This window comes from Cheilinus undulatus, linkage group 24, assembly GCF_018320785.1.
Source record: "Cheilinus undulatus linkage group 24, ASM1832078v1, whole genome shotgun sequence".
NCBI lineage: Eukaryota > Metazoa > Chordata > Actinopteri > Labriformes > Labridae > Cheilinus > Cheilinus undulatus.
This window is the reverse complement of record NC_054888.1, coordinates 27,223,725-27,244,717: the sequence shown is the minus strand read 5'-3', so window position 1 is coordinate 27,244,717 and position 20,993 is coordinate 27,223,725. Positions and strand designations below refer to the sequence as shown.

The window sequence follows — 20,993 nt, the reverse complement described above, 5'->3', positions numbered from 1 at the left end:
TTTGTTCTAGTCGGTTCTACGTGGTTCTGGTTGGCTCTAGTTGGTTCTGTGTGGTTCTGGTTGGTTCTAGTTGGTTCTATGTGGCTCTGGTTGGTTCTACATGGTTCTGGTTGGTTCTAGTCAGTTCTACGTGGTTCTGGTTGGTTCTAGTTGGTTCTATGTGGCTCTGGTTGGTTCTACATGGTTCTGGTTTGTTCTAATTGGTTCGAGGTGGTTCTGGTTGGTTCTAGTTGGTTCTACGTGATTCTGGTTTGTTCTAGTTGGTTTAAGGTGGTTCTGGTTGGTTCTAATTGGTTCTACGTGATTCTGGTTTGTTCTAGTTGGTTCTGTGTGGTTCTGGTTGGTTCTACATGGTTCTGGTTGGTTCTAGTTGGTTCTACGTGATTCTGGTTGGTTCTAGTTGGTTCTACGTGGTTCTGGTTGGTTCTACATGGTTCTGGTTTGTTCTAGTCGGTTCAAGGTGGTTCTGGTTGGTTCTAGTTGGTTCTACGTGGTTCTGGTTGGTTCTAGTTGGTTCTACGTGATTCTGGTTGGTTCTAGTTGGTTCTACGTGGTTCTGGTTGGTTCTACATGGTTCTGGTTTGTTCTAGTCGGTTCAAGGTGGTTCTGGTTGGTTCTAGTTGGTTCTACGTGATTCTAGTTGGTTCTACGTGGTTCTGGTTGGTTCTACATGGTTCTGGTTGGTTCTAGTTGGTTCTGTGTGGTTCTGCATGTCGGTGTGTTGTGTCCGACCTCAGCTCTCTGTCCCGCTCCTCCTTCCTCCATATTCTACAGAAATGTTGAGTTTTATGTTTTTTTGCAGACGTCAGAAGGAGAAATACTGGGAGTACAGCTCCTCCTCCTCCTCCTCCTCCTCCTCCTCTCCACGTAGAGCGAGTTGTTTGACTCCCCCTCCCTCCCCCCTCTGAGTGGGGGAAGACGTGGTGCTGACCTCAGGAAGGCTGAGGGTGAGACGGAGAGAGGAATCAGAGAAATCCACAGAAGTACAGAGGTTATCTCAGAGAAACGGAGACTCAGACAGGTGACTGTGGAGAGCAGGGAACACCTGCACAGGTGGAGTCATCCACATAAACAGGTTGATTCAAAAGCAGAAGAAGAAAATAAACAAACTAACCCAAACCTGAAGAAAACAAACAGATAAAAGCGTATAAAGTCCCAGAGCTGCTGTCCTGTCTGTGTTTTATCCGAGGAAGCTCCTGAACACCGTACAGCTAAATAAAATAAGTCCTTTATTCTCAGTGTAACAGCTAGTTCAGGATTATGAGGGTCTGTGATGAGATGTTTCATCCTGGGAGAAAAGGTTAATAACATTAAACCACGGACTGTTCCTTTAGTTTAATCATGCAGCATCTCTGAGCTTCAAAGATGAGAATAAAGAAATCTCTAACATGTGATGTTTGGCTTCAGTCAGCTCAGAGCTCTGATCTGACACGGTCTTTGCATCACTCTGAGTCCCTCAGAGAGTTAGAGACCTCAGGCATGATGGGAAAATAACGCTTTTATCTCCTTCAATTCTCCTCTGGATGAGAAACAGCCCGTTTATTTTATTCTGTCTCAAGTCAAACTTTTTTCATTCATCAATGGCAGACATACGATCAGCTGACTCTGACATCACTGAGGTCGCCCTGGTGATGACACCGGAACTCAACAGGTTGACAAGAATTTATCAGTGGAGTCAGGAGGGTCAGAGGGGTGGCACAGCAGGGGGTCCAGCTCTGAAGGGACAAGGATTTGGTTGGGGTTTGGTGGTGAAGCAAGAAGCAGACAGGTGAGGATGTAGACAGGTGAGGATGTAGACAGGTGAGGATGTAGACAGGTGAGAATGTAGACAGGTGAGAATGTAGACAGGTGAGGGTGTAGACAGGTGAGAATGTAGACAGGTGAGGGTGTAGACAGGTGAGGATGTAGACAGGTGAGGATGTAGACAGGTGAGAATGTAGACAGGTGAGAATGTAGACAGGTGAGGGTGTAGACAGGTGAGGGTGTAGACAGGTGAGGGTGTAGACAGGTGAGGGTGTAGACAGGTGAGGGTGCAGACAGGTGAGGGTGTAGACAGGTGAGGGTGTAGACAGTTGAGAATGTAGACAGGTGAGGGTGTAGACAGGTGAGAATGTAGACTGGTGAGGGTGTAGACAGGTGAGGGTGTAGACAGGTGAGGATGTAGACAGGTGAGGGTGTAGACAGGTGAGGATGTAGACAGGTGAGGGTGTAGACAGGTGAGGGTGTAGACAGGTGAGGGTGTAGACAGGTGAGAATGTAGACAGGTGAGGGTGTAGACAGGTGAGGGTGTAGACAGGTGAGGGTGTAGACAGGTGAGGATGTAGACAGGTGAGGGTGTAGACAGGTGGGGGTGTAGACGGGTGAGGGTGTAGACAGGTGAGGGTGTAGACAGGTGAGAATGTAGACAGGTGAGGGTGTAGACAGGTGAGGGTGTAGACAGGTGAGAATGTAGACAGGTGAGGGTGTAGACAGGTGAGGGTGTAGACAGGTGAGGGTGTAGAAAGGTGAGGATGTAGACAGGTGAGGGTGTAGACAGGTGGGGGTGTAGACGGGTGAGGGTGTAGACAGGTGAGGGTGTAGACAGGTGAGAATGTAGACAGGTGAGGGTGTAGACAGGTGAGAATGTAGACAGGTGAGGGTGTAGACAGGTGAGAATGTAGACAGGTGAGGGTGTAGACAGGTGAGGATGTAGACTGGTGAGGGTGTAGACAGGTGAGGGTGTAGACAGGTGAGGGTGTAGACAGGTGGGAATGTAGACAGGTGAGGATGTAGACAGGTGAGGATGTAGACAGGTGAGAATGTAGACAGGTCAGGGAGCAGACAGGTGAGGGTGTAGACAGGTGAGGATGTAGACTGGTGAGGGTGCAGACAGGTGAGGATGTAGACAGGTGAGGATGTAGACAGGTGAGAATGTAGACTGGTGAGGGTGTAGACAGGTGAGGGTGTAGACAGGTGAGGATGTAGACTGGTGAGGGTGTAGACAGGTGAGGGTGTAGACAGGTGAGGGTGTAGACAGGTGGGAATGTAGACAGGTGAGGATGTAGACAGGTGAGGATGTAGACAGGTCAGGGAGCAGACAGGTGAGGGTGTAGACAGGTGAGGATGTAGACTGGTGAGGGTGCAGACAGGTGAGGATGTAGACTGGTGAGGATGTAGACAGGTGAGAATGTAGACAGGTGAGGGTGTAGACAGGTGAGGATGTAGACTGGTGAGGGTGCAGACAGGTGAGGATGTAGACAGGTGAGGATGTAGACAGGTGAGAATGTAGACAGGTCAGGGAGCAGACAGGTGAGGGTGCAGACAGGTGAGGGTGCAGACAGGTGAGGATGCAGACAGGTGAGGATGTAGACAGGTGAGAATGTAGACAGGTCAGGGAGCAGACAGGTGAGGGTGTAGACAGGTGAGGATGTAGACAGGTGAGGGTGTAGACAGGTGAGGGTGCAGACAGGTGAGGATGCAGACAGGTGAGGATGTAGACAGGTGAGGATGTAGACAGGTGAGGGTGCAGACAGGTGAGGATGCAGACAGGTGAGGATGCAGACAGGTGAGGGTGCAGACAGGTGAGAATGTAGACAGGTCAGGGAGCAGACAGGTGAGGGTGTAGACAGGTGAGGATGTAGACAGGTGAGGGTGCAGACAGGTGAGGATGCAGACAGGTGAGGATGTAGACAGGTGAGAATGTAGACAGGTCAGGGAGCAGACAGGTGAGGGTGTAGACAGGTGAGGATGTAGACTGGTGAGGGTGCAGACAGGTGAGGATGTAGACTGGTGAGGATGTAGACAGGTGAGAATGTAGACAGGTGAGGGTGTAGACAGGTGAGGATGTAGACTGGTGAGGGTGCAGACAGGTGAGGATGTAGACAGGTGAGGATGTAGACAGGTGAGAATGTAGACAGGTCAGGGAGCAGACAGGTGAGGGTGCAGACAGGTGAGGGTGCAGACAGGTGAGGATGCAGACAGGTGAGGATGTAGACAGGTGAGAATGTAGACAGGTCAGGGAGCAGACAGGTGAGGGTGTAGACAGGTGAGGATGTAGACAGGTGAGGGTGTAGACAGGTGAGGGTGCAGACAGGTGAGGATGCAGACAGGTGAGGATGTAGACAGGTGAGGATGTAGACAGGTGAGGGTGCAGACAGGTGAGGATGCAGACAGGTGAGGATGCAGACAGGTGAGGGTGCAGACAGGTGAGAATGTAGACAGGTCAGGGAGCAGACAGGTGAGGGTGTAGACAGGTGAGGATGTAGACAGGTGAGGGTGCAGACAGGTGAGGATGCAGACAGGTGAGGATGCAGACAGGTGAGGGTGCAGACAGGTGAGAATGTAGACAGGTCAGGGAGCAGACAGGTGAGGGTGTAGACAGGTGAGGATGTAGACAGGTGAGAATGTAGACAGGTGAGGGTGTAGACAGGTGAGAATGTAGACAGGTGAGGGTGTAGACAGGTGAGGATGTAGACAGGTGAGAATGTAGACTGGTGAGGGTGTAGACAGGTGAGAATGTAGACAGGTGAGAATGTAGACAGGTGAGGGTGTAGACAGGTGAGGGTGTAGACAGGTGAGGGTGCAGACAGGTGAGGGTGTAGACAGGTGAGGATGCAGACAGGTGAGGATGCAGACAGGTGAGGATGCAGACAGGTGAGGGTGCAGACAGGTGAGAATGTAGACAGGTCAGGGAGCAGACAGGTGAGGGTGTAGACAGGTGAGGATGTAGACAGGTGAGAATGTAGACAGGTGAGGGTGTAGACAGGTGAGAATGTAGACAGGTGAGGGTGTAGACAGGTGAGGATGTAGACAGGTGAGAATGTAGACTGGTGAGGGTGTAGACAGGTGAGAATGTAGACAGGTGAGAATGTAGACAGGTGAGGATGTAGACAGGTGGGGGTGTAGACAGGTGAGGGTGCAGACAGGTGAGGATGCAGACAGGTGAGGATGTAGACAGGTGAGAATGTAGACAGGTCAGGGAGCAGACAGGTGAGGGTGTAGACAGGTGAGGATGTAGACAGGTGAGGGTGTAGACAGGTGAGGGTGCAGACAGGTGAGGATGCAGACAGGTGAGGATGTAGACAGGTGAGGATGTAGACAGGTGAGGGTGCAGACAGGTGAGGATGCAGACAGGTGAGGATGCAGACAGGTGAGGGTGCAGACAGGTGAGAATGTAGACAGGTCAGGGAGCAGACAGGTGAGGGTGTAGACAGGTGAGGATGTAGACAGGTGAGGGTGCAGACAGGTGAGGATGCAGACAGGTGAGGATGCAGACAGGTGAGGGTGCAGACAGGTGAGAATGTAGACAGGTCAGGGAGCAGACAGGTGAGGGTGTAGACAGGTGAGGATGTAGACAGGTGAGAATGTAGACAGGTGAGGGTGTAGACAGGTGAGAATGTAGACAGGTGAGGGTGTAGACAGGTGAGGATGTAGACAGGTGAGAATGTAGACTGGTGAGGGTGTAGACAGGTGAGAATGTAGACAGGTGAGAATGTAGACAGGTGAGGGTGTAGACAGGTGAGGGTGTAGACAGGTGAGGGTGCAGACAGGTGAGGGTGTAGACAGGTGAGGATGCAGACAGGTGAGGATGCAGACAGGTGAGGATGCAGACAGGTGAGGGTGCAGACAGGTGAGAATGTAGACAGGTCAGGGAGCAGACAGGTGAGGGTGTAGACAGGTGAGGATGTAGACAGGTGAGAATGTAGACAGGTGAGGGTGTAGACAGGTGAGAATGTAGACAGGTGAGGGTGTAGACAGGTGAGGATGTAGACAGGTGAGAATGTAGACTGGTGAGGGTGTAGACAGGTGAGAATGTAGACAGGTGAGAATGTAGACAGGTGAGGATGTAGACAGGTGGGGGTGTAGACAGGTGAGGGTGCAGACAGGTGAGGGTGTAGACAGGTGAGGATGCAGACAGGTGAGGATGTAGACAGGTGAGGATGCAGACAGGTGAGGATGCAGGCCATGACTCCCTGAGGGTCTGGTGTGTTGGGGTTCAGTTTAGGATGCAGATGAGTAAGAATGCAGGCATGTTAAGAACCTGGGTGAGGACTGGTGAGACCTGGAGATCAGGGTCTGAGAGTCTCACCTCCTGCAGCCGTGCACCGGGACTCCCTGAGGAGGAGCGTTATGAGGAGGAGCAGGATGAGGAGGAGGAGCATGAGGAGCATAAGGAGGAGCGGGGCTCTGCATGGGATGATGATGAAGAGGAGAGAGAGGGAAACAAAGGTAGAGCTCTCTGAGGAGACGGAGGGAGGATGTACACGACAGAACAAACTCTGACAGGGTTTTTGTTCATGTTTATGAATGAAGAATAGATTCTGACTAAAGACGAGAGCTATTAAAGCTGTATTTATTTAACAGAAGAACTAGGATTTATTTATTTACCACATAATTAGCATGTCAGGATCCATTACAGAGAGGGTATTTCATGTGGTGATTATCCACCATCCTGCTCTTTATATCATCCTCTACATCTATCAGCACATGTCTGAAACATGCATGTAAACAGGAGTGTGGTGGTGATGAGAATGTGATCGATCTGGAACTCTGAGACTCTAAATCAGGACAAAACAGAGGAAATCAAATAAAAAGAAAATAACACAGGGGTTAGTGGCCATTCTGCAGTAGACGGAGCCAAAGCATCAATAAATCAAACATTTCTGCAGACTGGAAGATTAAAATGTGGAGATGGAGCACGTGAAGGTGAGGACATGAGGATGCTGATGATAAATAAGGAGGAGGAGAGACTGTGTGAAAAATAAAGATCACTGCAGCTGAGTTTAAAAAAAGGCGACTCATGCTAAAGTCAGAGTAAAATCAGGATCATTTTTTACAGTGTTGTCAGTGTGAGCTGAATATAAAGAGAGTGCAGATCAATGTTAATAAAATAGGAACTGAGAGGACAGATCATGATGAGACTCTCTAATCATCTAAATCCTTCACTGAACAGAGGAACCATTGATCTGAGCTGAGTGAATAAAGACCAATCAATGATCAGGGTTCACCTGTGCAGGTAGAAATGACCAAATGACAATCAGAGGTCTGAATATTGGAAAAGAATTACAAATAAAACTTTTTAAAAGTCTTTTTAAATCGAAAACACAAGTCAGAAAATAAAAACAAAAAATAAATGCCATAATTAAAACTAGATGGATGTTTATACAGTGTTGGTTAGGAATCATCATTAGCAACCCAAACTCTCTAAAGACCAATCACTGTAGAGGAACGAATGAGCTGCAGGTGAGCTCCAGCAGGTGAGCTCCATGCAGGTGAGCTCCATGCAGGTGAGCTCCATGCAGGTGAGCTCCAGCAGGTGAGCTCCATGAAGGTGAGCTCCAGCAGGTGAGCTCCAGCAGGTGAGCTCCAGCAGGTGAGCTCCATGCAGGTGAGCTCCATGCAGGTGAGCTCCATGCAGGTGAGCTCCAGCAGGTGAGCTCCATGAAGGTGAGCTCCAGCAGGTGAGCTCCAGCAGGTGAGCTCCATGCAGGTGAGCTCCATGAAGGTGAGCTCCAGCAGGTGAGCTCCAGCAGGTGAGCTCCATGCAGGTGAGCTCCATGAAGGTGAGCTCCAGCAGGTGAGCTCCAGCAGGTGAGCTCCATGAAGGTGAGCTCCATGCAGGTGAGCTCCAGCAGGTGAGCTCCATGCAGGTGAGCTCCATGAAGGTGAGCTCCAGCAGGTGAGCTCCAGCAGGTGAGCTCCATGCAGGTGAGCTCCAGCAGGTGAGCTCCATGAAGGTGAGCTCCATGCAGGTGAGCTCCATGCAGGTGAGCTCCATGCAGGTGAGCTCCAGCAGGTGAGCTCCATGAAGGTGAGCTCCAGCAGGTGAGCTCCAGCAGGTGAGCTCCATGCAGGTGAGCTCCATGAAGGTGAGCTCCAGCAGGTGAGCTCCAGCAGGTGAGCTCCATGCAGGTGAGCTCCATGAAGGTGAGCTCCAGCAGGTGAGCTCCAGCAGGTGAGCTCCATGAAGGTGAGCTCCATGCAGGTGAGCTCCAGCAGGTGAGCTCCATGCAGGTGAGCTCCATGAAGGTGAGCTCCAGCAGGTGAGCTCCAGCAGGTGAGCTCCATGCAGGTGAGCTCCAGCAGGTGAGCTCCATGAAGGTGAGCTCCATGCAGGTGAGCTCCATGCAGGTGAGCTCCATGCAGGTGAGCTCCATGCAGGTGAGCTCCAGCAGGTGAGCTCCATGCAGGTGAGCTCCATGCAGGTGAGCTCCATGCAGGTGAGCTCCAGCAGGTGAGCTCCATGAAGGTGAGCTCCAGCAGGTGAGCTCCAGCAGGTGAGCTCCATGCAGGTGAGCTCCATGAAGGTGAGCTCCAGCAGGTGAGCTCCAGCAGGTGAGCTCCATGCAGGTGAGCTCCATGAAGGTGAGCTCCAGCAGGTGAGCTCCAGCAGGTGAGCTCCATGCAGGTGAGCTCCATGAAGGTGAGCTCCAGCAGGTGAGCTCCAGCAGGTGAGCTCCATGAAGGTGAGCTCCATGCAGGTGAGCTCCAGCAGGTGAGCTCCATGCAGGTGAGCTCCATGAAGGTGAGCTCCAGCAGGTGAGCTCCAGCAGGTGAGCTCCATGCAGGTGAGCTCCAGCAGGTGAGCTCCATGCAGGTGAGCTCCATGAAGGTGAGCTCCATGAAGGTGAGCTCCATGCAGGTGAGCTCCATGAAGGTGAGCTCCATGCAGGTGAGCTCCATGAAGGTGAGCTCCATGCAGGTGAGGCCAGCAGCAGTGAAGAAGGTGAGATCAGACGACCACACAGAGACTAGAGCTGTGGCAAAGTCTTCTTCTCTCTGTGCACACAGGCTCTACTGATGATGTCACAAACACTCACCTGAAGCTCCGCCTCCTCTCAGAGACTCACCTTGATCAGAGGGTTGATGACGCCCACGTTGGCGCTGGAGTTGAACACCTTGTTGAAGCCGGTTTCTCTGTTGACCAGCTCCAGCTGGTAGAACTTCTTATCGTCCTGAAGACAGGAGAGAGAACCTTCATCTACAGGCCGTTATGTTAATCACGTTAGAGGACTGGACCTCTGGTTAGGAGAGAAACATTTAAATAAACCTTCACATTTCCTGCCACCACTAGGAGGCGTTCTATTAAAACATAACCACATGAATGAGTGCTGGCATGGACCCTTTATAAACATCGGGAGTTTGAGTCTGATTGGAGGATGCACAGCTGAGTTATAAACAACTTCCTGTTTGTGATACAATATGAAAATTTAAGGGCTTACCATAGCCCCGCCTTTTAACTAATGAAAAACCAACCAAACCAAACCAAAACCAAAACCAAAACCGTCAGCCCAAGAGGCTTTTTGTAGATCTCCCAAAGCTGCATCAGCCCCAAAGTTCATAAATCTACGACAGTCACAGGAGGGCGCTTTAAGTTTGAAAACTGTTAGAGGGCGCTGATGAGGCTTTTCTAAAGGGCGTGTTGGAGAGCAGAAAAATATCAGATTTTCCATCTGAAGACGGGAAGTAATAATAGAGATTGTAGATATTAGAAATGAAAAAGTCTCACCACCAGTTTTTTAACCAGAGCCTCTCTCTCCGTCACCATCTCTCTGAGCTCAGCGATCAGATGGAGATCTTCAGGGCGGCTCTCTCTGTTCCTCAGCTTCTCCTCGGTACCCTCCAGACTGAAGCACAAAGGGACGTTAAATAAGCATTTATATATTTAACCTCACAGAGTTCCTTCATATACATTTTTCAGATTATCCCCTCCCCCTCGTGTATGTGTGTTCCTTACATGATCTGCAGAGCAGAGATCTTGTCCTTCAGAACCTCCTGAGCTTTGTTAAAGTCTGCTAACATGATCTGAGTCTCTCTGTGGTGAACGATGCTCAGCTCGCCGATGTCTCTCTCATGTCGCTTAGTCAGGTCCTGCTCATGGGCCCTACGGCACAAAGGTAACAGGTTAAAGGTCAAACATAACCCGACAGATCCCATACCCAGAAATAATGCACACAGGTGATGGATGCATGGTTAAAGTTCTGCAGAAAAACATCCTAATGATCCCGTCGTTTCCTTCACAGATGCTTTAGAGGAGGGCTTTTGAATTATTTTGTTGTAATAAACATTTAACTATTAAATTTCTTTTTTCTCCTACAAAATAATATTCTTGTTAGCCTTCAACAGTCAGATCAGTCCTGAGCAGCTATGCTGGAGACAGCCACAAGGGGGCTTGTGTTTGATCTCATTGCCCTCCTCACATTTTCTGAATTCTTTAACATGCTGAAATGTATGGAAATCAGTAAGAGGCACATGTGACCTCCTACATGCTGCCCCCTACAGGTGGCTGGTTGAAGCACACTGACTGTTTACCAACAAATCTCCAACAACTCCATAAATGGTCAGGACTCGGTCAAAAAACCAGCACTGCCAGGGCAAAATAACTAAACATTCATTATCAGGGCAATTCAGTAATAAATAGGTGACATCACAGTGACAGAGGCCAATGAGTACTGCCTGATCTGGTGGGTAGACTGGTTTTGGACCCTTAGGTTTTAATAATTGCTACCTGATTTGGTTTTTGGTGTCCTTTAGGACTCTCAGGTGGTATTTGTTCCTACCTGATCTGGTGGTTGGCCTCGCTGCGGACCCTCAGGACTTCCTTCCCTTTCAGCTCAAGCTCTCTGGTCAGCCTGTCAATGGTCTCGTTCAGAGAGTGGATCTCATGGTCCAGGTCTGTGATGCGGTTGCTTCGGGAACAAACCTCGGCCTGCAGGTCTGAGATCCGCACCAGCAGCTCCTGCTCCTGAGACGAGGAGGAGAGAAGGACGTCAGAGGAGGATGATGATGATGAAGTCAATCAGAGATATAAGCGGACAGGGATGGTCACCTGCTGGTGGCTCTGCTCCATGGCCTTCTCCACCTCTCGTTTGGCCCCCGTGTTCTCCTTCAGGTGGATCTGCTTCAGGTGCTCGATGGCTGTGGCGTGGAGGTGGTTTAGTTCAGCTCTCAGAGAGGCTGCACAGACAGAGAGAGGAGAGACAACAGTCACCCGGAAACGTCTTCAGTATGAGAGAAAACACGGTGGTTTGATGAAAAATAAAAGGGCATTAATACAGGGAGTTATCATATCACTGCTGCTGCAGACACTGATGAAAAAGGAGCCCTGTCAGAGATAAAATACACAATAAAAACAAAAAAAAACAGATAAATAGGATAGATGTTAGTGTGATGCTGACCAAGTTTGGCTTTGCCCTCGTCCTCCAGCTCGAAGCGGAGCGTCTGCAGCTCCTGGTCCGACTGCTGCCTGAGGATGTCCAACGTCCTCCTGTGGGCCTCCTTCAGAGCGTGAACCTCCTCCCTCTGCTCCTGCTTCAGACGCTCCTCCAGGGCCTGACAAAGGGGAGGAGGAGGAGGAGAAAGACAGAGGAAGAGAGGAAAGATTTAGTCCTTGAGCACATTTAAAAACCAATCAAACTGCTGCAACGAAAAAGGCACAAAAAAAGAAAAATAAAACTTCCCAAAATCAAGGAGATATTTAAGTTTTATTATGAGCAGAATGGAGACAACAGTGACAGCTGTTTGTATGTGCTGCCATCTTGTGGTGGTTGCTATAAACTGCAAGTTGGAACAATCTGTTGCAGATAAATCAGTTTCAGTCTGGTTGTTTTCTTCTTCTTAATTCCTCCATCTTCAGCTAGGCAGCTCTTTCCTGTGGTACAGCTACCGTAGTCTATAGAGGAGGAGGCTGGGGTGGAGGAGGTGGAGCTTTAGACTATAAAGGAGGAGGCTGGGGTGGAGGAGGTGGAGCTTTAGTTTATAAAGGAGGAGGCTGGGGTGGAGGAGGTGGAGCTTTAGTCTATAAAGGAGGAGGCTGGGGTGGAGGAGGTGAAGTTTTAGTCTATAAAGGAGGAGGCTGGGGTGGAGGAGGTGGAGCTTTAGTCTATAAAGCAGGAGGCTGGGGTGGAGGAGGTGGAGCTTTAGTCTATAGAGGAGGAGGCTGGGGTGGAGGAGGTGGAGCTTCAGTCTATAAAGGAGGAGGCTGGGGTGGAGGAGGTGGAGCTTCAGTCTATAAAGGAGGAGGCTGGGGTGGAGGAGGTGGAGCTTTAGTTTATAGAGGAGGAGGCTGGGGTGGAGGAGGTGGAGCTTCAGTCTATAAAGGAGGAGGCTGGGGTGGAGGAGGTGGAGCTTTAGTCTATAAAGGAGGAGCCTGGGGTGGAGGAGGTGGAGCTTCAGTCTATAAAGGAGGAGGCTGGGGTGGAGGAGGTGGAGCTTCAGTCTATAGAAAAGGAGGCTGGGGTGGAGGAGGTGGAGCTTTAGTCTATAAAGGAGGAGGCTGGGGTGGAGGAGGTGAAGTTTTAGTCTATAAAGGAGGAGGCTGGGGTGGAGGAGGTGGAGCTTTAGTCTATAAAGCAGGAGGCTGGGGTGGAGGAGGTGGAGCTTTAGTCTATAAAGGAGGAGGCTGGGGTGGAGGAGGTGAAGCTTTAGTCTACAGAGGAGGAGGCTGGGGTGGAGGAGGTGAAGCTTTAGTCTATAGAGGAGGAGGCTGGGGTGGAGGAGGTGGAGCTTTAGTCTATAGAGGAGGAGGCTGGGGTGGAGGAGGTGGAGCTTCAGTCTATAAAGGAGGAGGCTGGCGTGGAGGAGGTGGAGCTTCAGTCTATAGAAAAGGAGGCTGGGGTGGAGGAGGTGGAGCTTCAGTCTATCAAGGAGGAGGCTGGGGTGGAGGAGGTGAAGTTTTAGTCTATAAAGGAGGAGGCTGGGGTGGAGGAGGTGGAGCTTTAGTCTATAAAGGAGGAGGCTGGGGTGGAGGAGGTGAAGTTTTAGTCTATAAAGGAGGAGGCTGGGGTGGAGGAGGTGGAGCTTTAGTCTATAAAGCAGGAGGCTGGGGTGGAGGAGGTGGAGCTTTAGTCTATAGAGGAGGAGGCTGGGGTGGAGGAGGTGGAGCTTCAGTCTATAAAGGAGGAGGCTGGGGTGGAGGAGGTGGAGCTTCAGTCTATAAAGGAGGAGGCTGGGGTGGAGGAGGTGGAGCTTTAGTTTATAGAGGAGGAGGCTGGGGTGGAGGAGGTGGAGCTTCAGTCTATAAAGGAGGAGGCTGGGGTGGAGGAGGTGGAGCTTTAGTCTATAGAGGAGGAGGCTGGGGTGGAGGAGGTGGAGCTTCAGTCTTTAAAGGAGGAGGCTGGGGTGGAGGAGGTGGAGCTTTAGTCTATAAAGGAGGAGCCTGGGGTGGAGGAGGTGGAGCTTCAGTCTATAAAGGAGGAGGCTGGGGTGGAGGAGGTGGAGCTTCAGTCTATAGAAAAGGAGGCTGGGGTGGAGGAGGTGTAGTTTTAGTCTATAAAGGAGGAGGCTGGGGTGGAGGAGGTGAAGTTTTAGTCTATAAAGGAGGAGGCTGGGGTGGAGGAGGTGGAGCTTTAGTCTATAAAGGAGGAGGCTGGGGTGGAGGAGGTGGAGCTTTAGTCTATAAAGGAGGAGGCTGGGGTGGAGGAGGTGGAGTTTTAGTCTATAGAGGAGGAGGCTGGGGTGGAGGAGGTGAAGCTTTAGTCTATAGAGGAGGAGGCTGGGGTGGAGGAGGTGGAGCTTTAGTCTATAGAGGAGGAGGCTGGGGTGGAAGAGGTGGAGCTTCAGTCTATAAAGGAGGAGGCTGGGGTGGAGGAGGTGGAGCTTCAGTCTATAGAAAAGGAGGCTGGGGTGGAGGAGGTGGAGCTTCAGTCTATCAAGGAGGAGGCTGGGGTGGAGGAGGTGAAGTTTTAGTCTATAAAGGAGGAGGCTGGGGTGGAGGAGGTGGAGCTTTAGTCTATAAAGGAGGAGGCTGGGGTGGAGGAGGTGAAGTTTTAGTCTATAAAGGAGGAGGCTGGGGTGGAGGAGGTGGAGCTTTAGTCTATAAAGCAGGAGGCTGGGGTGGAGGAGGTGGAGCTTTAGTCTATAAAGGAGGAGGCTGGGGTGGAGGAGGTGGAGCTTCAGTCTATAAAGGAGGAGGCTGGGGTGGAGGAGGTGGAGCTTTAGTCTATAGAGGAGGAGGCTGGGGTGGAGGAGGTGAAGCTTTAGTCTATAAAGGAGGAGGCTGGGGTGGAGGAGGTGGAGCTTTAGTCTATAGAGGAGGAGGCTGGGGTGGAGGAGGTGGAGCTTCAGTCTATAAAGGAGGAGGCTGGGGTGGAGGAGGTGGAGCTTCAGTCTATAGAAAAGGAGGCTGGGCTGGAGGAGGTGGAGCTTCAGTCTATAAAGGAGGAGGCTGGGGTGGAGGAGGTGGAGCTTTAGTTTATAGAGGAGGAGGCTGGGGTGGAGGAGGTGGAGCTTCAGTCTATAAAGGAGGAGGCTGGGGTGGAGGAGGTGGAGCTTTAGTCTATAGAGGAGGAGGCTGGGGTGGAGGAGGTGGAGCTTCAGTCTTTAAAGGAGGAGGCTGGGGTGGAGGAGGTGGAGCTTTAGTCTATAAAGGAGGAGCCTGGGGTGGAGGAGGTGGAGCTTCAGTCTATAAAGGAGGAGGCTGGGGTGGAGGAGGTGGAGCTTCAGTCTATAGAAAAGGAGGCTGGGGTGGAGGAGGTGAAGTTTTAGTCTATAAAGGAGGAGGCTGGGGTGGAGGAGGTGAAGTTTTAGTCTATAAAGGAGGAGGCTGGGGTGGAGGAGGTGGAGCTTTAGTCTATAAAGGAGGAGGCTGGGGTGGAGGAGGTGGAGCTTTAGTCTATAAAGGAGGAGGCTGGGGTGGAGGAGGTGGAGTTTTAGTCTATAGAGGAGGAGGCTGGGGTGGAGGAGGTGAAGCTTTAGTCTATAGAGGAGGAGGCTGGGGTGGAGGAGGTGGAGCTTTAGTCTATAGAGGAGGAGGCTGGGGTGGAAGAGGTGGAGCTTCAGTCTATAAAGGAGGAGGCTGGGGTGGAGGAGGTGGAGCTTCAGTCTATAGAAAAGGAGGCTGGGGTGGAGGAGGTGGAGCTTCAGTCTATCAAGGAGGAGGCTGGGGTGGAGGAGGTGAAGTTTTAGTCTATAAAGGAGGAGGCTGGGGTGGAGGAGGTGGAGCTTTAGTCTATAAAGGAGGAGGCTGGGGTGGAGGAGGTGAAGTTTTAGTCTATAAAGGAGGAGGCTGGGGTGGAGGAGGTGGAGCTTTAGTCTATAAAGCAGGAGGCTGGGGTGGAGGAGGTGGAGCTTTAGTCTATAAAGGAGGAGGCTGGGGTGGAGGAGGTGGAGCTTCAGTCTATAAAGGAGGAGGCTGGGGTGGAGGAGGTGGAGCTTTAGTCTATAGAGGAGGAGGCTGGGGTGGAGGAGGTGAAGCTTTAGTCTATAAAGGAGGAGGCTGGGGTGGAGGAGGTGGAGCTTTAGTCTATAGAGGAGGAGGCTGGGGTGGAGGAGGTGGAGCTTCAGTCTATAAAGGAGGAGGCTGGGGTGGAGGAGGTGGAGGTTCAGTCTATAGAAAAGGAGGCTGGGCTGGAGGAGGTGGAGCTTCAGTCTATAAAGGAGGAGGCTGGGGTGGAGGAGGTGAAGTTTTAGTCTATAAAGGAGGAGGCTGGGGTGGAGGAGGTGGAGCTTTAGTCTATAGAGGAGGAGGCTGGGGTGGAGGAGGTGGAGCTTCAGTCTATAAAGGAGGAGGCTGGGGTGGAGGAGGTGGAGCTTCAGTCTATAGAAAAGGAGGCTGGGCTGGAGGAGGTGGAGCTTCAGTCTATAAAGGAGGAGGCTGGGGTGGAGGAGGTGAAGTTTTAGTCTATAAAGGAGGAGGCTGGGGTGGAGGAGGTGGAGCTTTAGTCTATAAAGGAGGAGGCTGGGGTGGAGGAGGTGGAGCTTTAGTCTATAAAGGAGGAGGCTGGGGTGGAGGAGGTGGAGTTTTAGTCTATAAAGGAGGAGGCTGGGGTGGAGGAGGTGGAGCTTTAGTCTATAAAGGAGGAGGCTGGGGTGGAGGAGGTGAAGTTTTAGTCTATAAAAGAAGAGGCTGGGGTAGAGGAGGTGGAGTTTTAGTCTATAGAGGAGGAGGCTGGGGTGGAGGAGGTGGAGCTTTAGTCTATTGGGGTGGAGGAGGTGGAGCTTTCTATAGAGGAGGAGGCTGGTGTGGAGGAGGTGGAGCTTCAGCCTTTAAAGGAGGACGCTGGGGTGGAGGAGGTGAAGTTTTAGTCTATAGAGGAGGAGGCTGGGGTGGAGGAGGTGGAGCTTTAGTATATAGAGGAGGAGGCTGGGGTGGAGGAGGTGGAGCTTTAGTCTATAGAGGAGGAGGCTGGGTTGGAGGAGGTGGAGCTTTAGTCTATTGGGGTGGAGGAGGTGGAGTTTAGTCTATAGAGGAGGAGGCTGGGGTGGAGGAGGTGGAGCTTTAGTCTATTGGGGTGGAGGAGGTGGAGCTTTAGTCTATAAAGGAGGACGCTGGGGTGGAGGAGGTGAAGTTTTAGTCTATAAAAGAAGAGGCTGGGGTAGAGGAGGTGGAGTTTTAGTCTATAGAGGAGGAGGCTGGGGTGGAGGAGGTGGAGCTTTAGTCTATTGGGGTGGAGGAGGTGGAGCTTTCTATAGAGGAGGAGGCTGGTGTGGAGGAGGTGGAGCTTCAGCCTTTAAAGGAGGACGCTGGGGTGGAGGAGGTGAAGCTTTAGTCTATAGAGGAGGAGGCTGGGGTGGAGGAGGTGGAGCTTTAGTATATAGAGGAGGAGGCTGGGTTGGAGGAGGTGGAGCTTTAGTCTATTGGGGTGGAGGAGGTGGAGCTTTAGTCTATTGGGGTGGAGGAGGTGGAGTTTAGTCTATAGAGGAGGAGGCTGGGGTGGCGGAGGTGGAGCTTTAGTCTATTGGGGTGGAGGAGGTGGAGCTTTAGTCTATAAAGGAGGAGGCTGGGGTGGAGGAGGTGGAGTTTTAGTCTATAAAGGAGGAGGCTGGGGTGGAGGAGGTGGAGCTTTCTATAGAGGAGGAGGCTGGGGTGGAGGAGGTGGAGCTTCAGCCTTTAAAGGAGGAGGCTGGGGTGGAGGAGGTGGAGCTTCAGTCTATAAAGGAGGAGGCTGGGGTGGAGGAGGTGGAGCTTCAGTCTATAAAGGAGGAGGCTGGGGTGGAGGAGGTGGAGCTTCAGTCTATAAAGGAGGAGGCTGGGGTGGAGGAGGTGGAGCTTCAGTCCATAGAGGAGGAGGCTGGGGTGGAGGAGGTGGAGCTTCAGTCTATAAAGGAGGAGGCTGGGGTGGAGGAGGTGGAGTTTTAGTCTATAGAGGAGGAGGCTGGGGTGGAGGAGGTGGAGTTTTAGTCTATAAAGGAGGAGGCTGGGGTGGAGGAGGTGGAGCTTTCTATAGAGGAGGAGGCTGGGGTGGAGGAGGTGGAGCTTTAGTCTATAGAGGAGGAGGCTGGGGTGGAGGAGGTGGAGCTTTAGTCTATTGGGGTGGAGGAGGTGGAGCTTTAGTCTATAGAGGAGGAGGCTGGGGTGGAGGAGGTGGAGCTTTAGTCTATTGGGGTGGAGGAGGTGGAGCTTTAGTCTATAGAGGAGGAGGCTGGGTTGGAGGAGGTGGAGCTTTGGTATATAGAGGAGGAGGCTGGGGTGGAGGAGGTGGAGCTTCAGTCTATTGGGGTGGAGGAGGTGGAGCTTTAGTCTATAGAGGAGGAGGCTGGGGTGGAGGAGGTGGTGCTTTAGTATATAGAGGAGGAGGCTGGGTTGGAGGAGGTGGAGCTTTAGTCTATAGAGGAGGAGGCTGGGTTGGAGGAGGTGGAGCTTTAGTCTATAGAGGAGGAGGCTGGGTTGGAGGAGGTGGAGCTTTAGTATATAGAGGAGGAGGCTGGGGTGGAGGAGGTGGAGCTTTAGTCTATTGGGGTGGAGGAGTTGGAGCTTTAGTCTATAGAGGAGGAGGCTGGGGTGGAGGAGGTGGTGCTTTGCCAGCAGCAACACTGTGGTGCATCAGCATTGATGCAAGCAGGGTTTAGTGAGAAGTAGTGGAGTGTTGAGATAAAGAGCTGTGATTGGCTGTGGGAGCTGGGAGGCCATAGGATCAGCTGGCCGTTAGCCAATCATGGCTGGATGTATGACTAATGCTGAGCTTCATGGATCCTGTGTCGTTACCCTGATCTGGTGCTGCCGAGCCTCCTCCATGGTGCTCAGAGCGCAGCAGTGCGCCTCCTGCAGGCGGTGCTCCCTCCTCTGGTGCTCCCTCTGCATCTCTGAATCACAAACACATTAACACGATAATTAACACGTGTTTATTGACACTGTTTAACCTCCACGCGCCTGTTTCCTGAATGAAAGAGGGAATAAACAGATGAGTTTTAAACAGAATCCTCAGGTTTATGTTGGCTGGTTATTGTGATTATTTGGAGCTTTCTTCCCCTGTCTGGATCTGCTGATTGATTAAATCTGACTCTTCATAGTTTTGTTATTGAAGATCAGGTGTTGGCTGTGTAAATTTGACCCTACAGACAGGGTGAAGGTGTGATTAGGAGAGTTTTACCTGCAGATGGTCTCACCTTTGAGCTGTTGGCTCAGCAGCTCCCTCTCCTGGTTGAACTGGGACTGCAGCTGCTGCAGAGCTGACTGAGACTGAGACAGCTGCAGCTCCAGAGACTGTTTCAGGAGGGAGATCTTTGGAGAAAGAGGAGAAATATGTGGTTAAAACAAGGATATTTATACATGTTCTTATCCAGAGACTGTTTCAGGAGGGAGATCTTTTTGGAAAAAAAAAAAATAGATGTGGTTAAATGCTGATATTTAGACGTGTTTTTATGTGCCATACGGACATTAAACATTTAAGTTTGGCAACCAAGTGTAAGGGTAATAACGGCCCACAAACGTAACACCAATCAGGGTGGAGGATGGAGGATGATCTGAGGTTCTTATGGTGAAATTTCACACAGACACAGACCAGATACAGCCACTAAAATAGATGTGAGCATTACTGGAAACCAGTTTATAGCCTGAACCCATCAACCTCTCCAGGAGAGCCCCCCTCTCCCCGTCCAGCCTCTGCAGCGCCATATCAACCATTCAGACAGTGAAGCTAAGCTAATCCTCTCTTCACTGTTACACCACAGACATCTCTGAACTCTCTGAGGTCTGGGTGAACTCTCCGGACCTCCTCTCATCCTTCCTCCTCCTCCTCCTCCAGCTGCTCTAAATCCTCTGCAGGATTTTAAGCTTTAGGACGACTACATGAGTGAGAGCTAGGTAAGATGGATTAAAAAGCAGAGGAGGAGGATGAGGATGGATGTGACCTGTTAGAGCATCCAACGCCAGGAGGAACACCTGAAGAGCACCAGGATAATCCTCCATGTTTGAACCAGAGAGACTGGAGCCTGCAGAACCTCCTGATGAAGAGGAAGTCATCAGCGATGGAGGATCCCTCATAACTCTGTGGTTACAGCTCCACAGGCCTCTCCTCCAGCTCTGATTTCTGCTTGTCTGCATCGAATCACATTCATCTGGAGACAAACGTTTCAATCTGACCTTTAGATAAACCAGTGAATCTCTGCAGGACTGGGGAGGAGACATGTGCAAAGACAGGCAGAGTTATCAGAAACGTTGATGGAGCTTTAAAACAAACCAACATGAACCTGACGACAACGCAGACTGTCCTCCTTTCCTTCTAAAGTCTCGTTTGATCCCGTGAGTTTCTGTGAGATCTCACGTGTCCACTGTGAAACCAGCAGCGGCGTGCTATCAGGGTCTGGAGGAATCCTCTACTGTGGCGGTTTAGAGGATTATCCTGTTAAAAACCAGCTGAAACCATCCCTCTGTCTCTGCTCTCCCTTGGCTCTATCATCACTTACATCTAAAAACCATCCTGTGTCTATCAGCCTTTAAAACTGGAGAGGATTCAGTCAGAGTTATAAAATATTTAAAACAGGAGAACAAAGAGTCTTTTTATGGAGAATATAATAATAAATCCTGTTTTTCAGTGTTTTTGAGGTTATTTTTCTCTGATTTCCATATCACTGACAGCTGACAGCTTATATAAGAGCCTGTGGTGTCACTTTGACAGCTGTGTGGATGCTGAGAGAGCGAGCTGTGATTCTGACAGCAGACATATGACAGAATGAACACATGATGACCTGTAGGAGAGTGTTAGGGACAGGGTCGCATCAGGGGTGCACTACCTTCTACCTACGACATCTGTGGTGTTCACAGCAGACACAGGCAGACAGCATCCTGGGTAAATTTGTCTCTTTGCATGTCTAATTTAGGAAATATTTGAAAATCAACACTAAATGACCCTAACCCTAACCCCCCCAATGAAAATCAGCCTGACTGTGAACACCATGACATTCACAGACCAGATCCGTCAGAGAGATACGACAGAGCGACTGAACGCCATCAGGACCCAGGGATGGAGGTGTGGAAGTTATTCTGAGAATCAGCATCAAATATGGATAAAAGAAAGGAAGAGGAACAGAAAAGTAAAGAACACCATGGCCCAGGGACTTTCAAATCCAGATCCAGCACATCAGCCAACACATGGACCTAAAACAGCTAATATATAGACCTACAGTAGACCAACACGTGGACCTAAAACAGCTAATATATAGACCTACAGTAGACCAACACATGGACCTAAAAACAACTAATATATAGACCTACAGTAGACCAACACAGGGACCTAAAAACAACTAATATATAGACCTACAGTAGACCAACACATGGACCTAAAACAGCTAATATATAGACCTACAGTAGACCAACACATGGACCTAAAACAGCTAATATATAGACCTACAGTAGACCAACACATGGACCTAAAAACAACTAATATATAGACCTACAGTAGACCAACATATGGACCTAAAACAGCTAATATATAGACCTACCGTAGACCAACACATGGACCTAAAAACAACTAATATATAGACCTACAGTAGACCAACACATGGACCTAAAAACAACTAATATATAGACCTACAGTAGACCAACACATGGACCTAAAAACAACTAATATATAGACCTACAGTAGACCAACACATGGACCTAAAACAGCTAATATATAGACCTACCGTAGACCAACACATGGACCTAAAAACAACTAATATATAGACCTACCGTAGACCAACACATGGACCTAAAAACAGCTAATATATAGACCTACAGTAGACCAACACATGGACCTAAAAACAACTAATATATAGACCTACCGTAGACCAACACATGGACCTAAAAACAGCTAATA

General features: G+C 50.5%; 1 protein-coding gene across 1 annotated transcript in view; it reads right to left on the bottom strand.

The window, feature by feature from the left end:
- Positions 1-510: 510 nt before the first annotated feature.
- LOC121506337 (protein FAM184A-like) overlaps positions 511-20,993 on the bottom strand; it is a 70,025-nt gene continuing 49,542 nt past the window's right edge. Inside the window, exons 15-23 of the mRNA XM_041782105.1 lie at positions 18,304-18,418; positions 17,903-18,000; positions 11,157-11,310; positions 10,808-10,935; positions 10,539-10,723; positions 9,716-9,862; positions 9,488-9,605; positions 8,829-8,933; positions 511-941 (exon numbers count right to left, since the gene is read on the bottom strand). Coding sequence (XP_041638039.1) covers positions 933-941; positions 8,829-8,933; positions 9,488-9,605; positions 9,716-9,862; positions 10,539-10,723; positions 10,808-10,935; positions 11,157-11,310; positions 17,903-18,000; positions 18,304-18,418 — 1,059 coding nt within the window. The 3' untranslated portion in view covers positions 511-932. The remainder of the gene's footprint in view (positions 942-8,828; positions 8,934-9,487; positions 9,606-9,715; positions 9,863-10,538; positions 10,724-10,807; positions 10,936-11,156; positions 11,311-17,902; positions 18,001-18,303; positions 18,419-20,993) is intronic.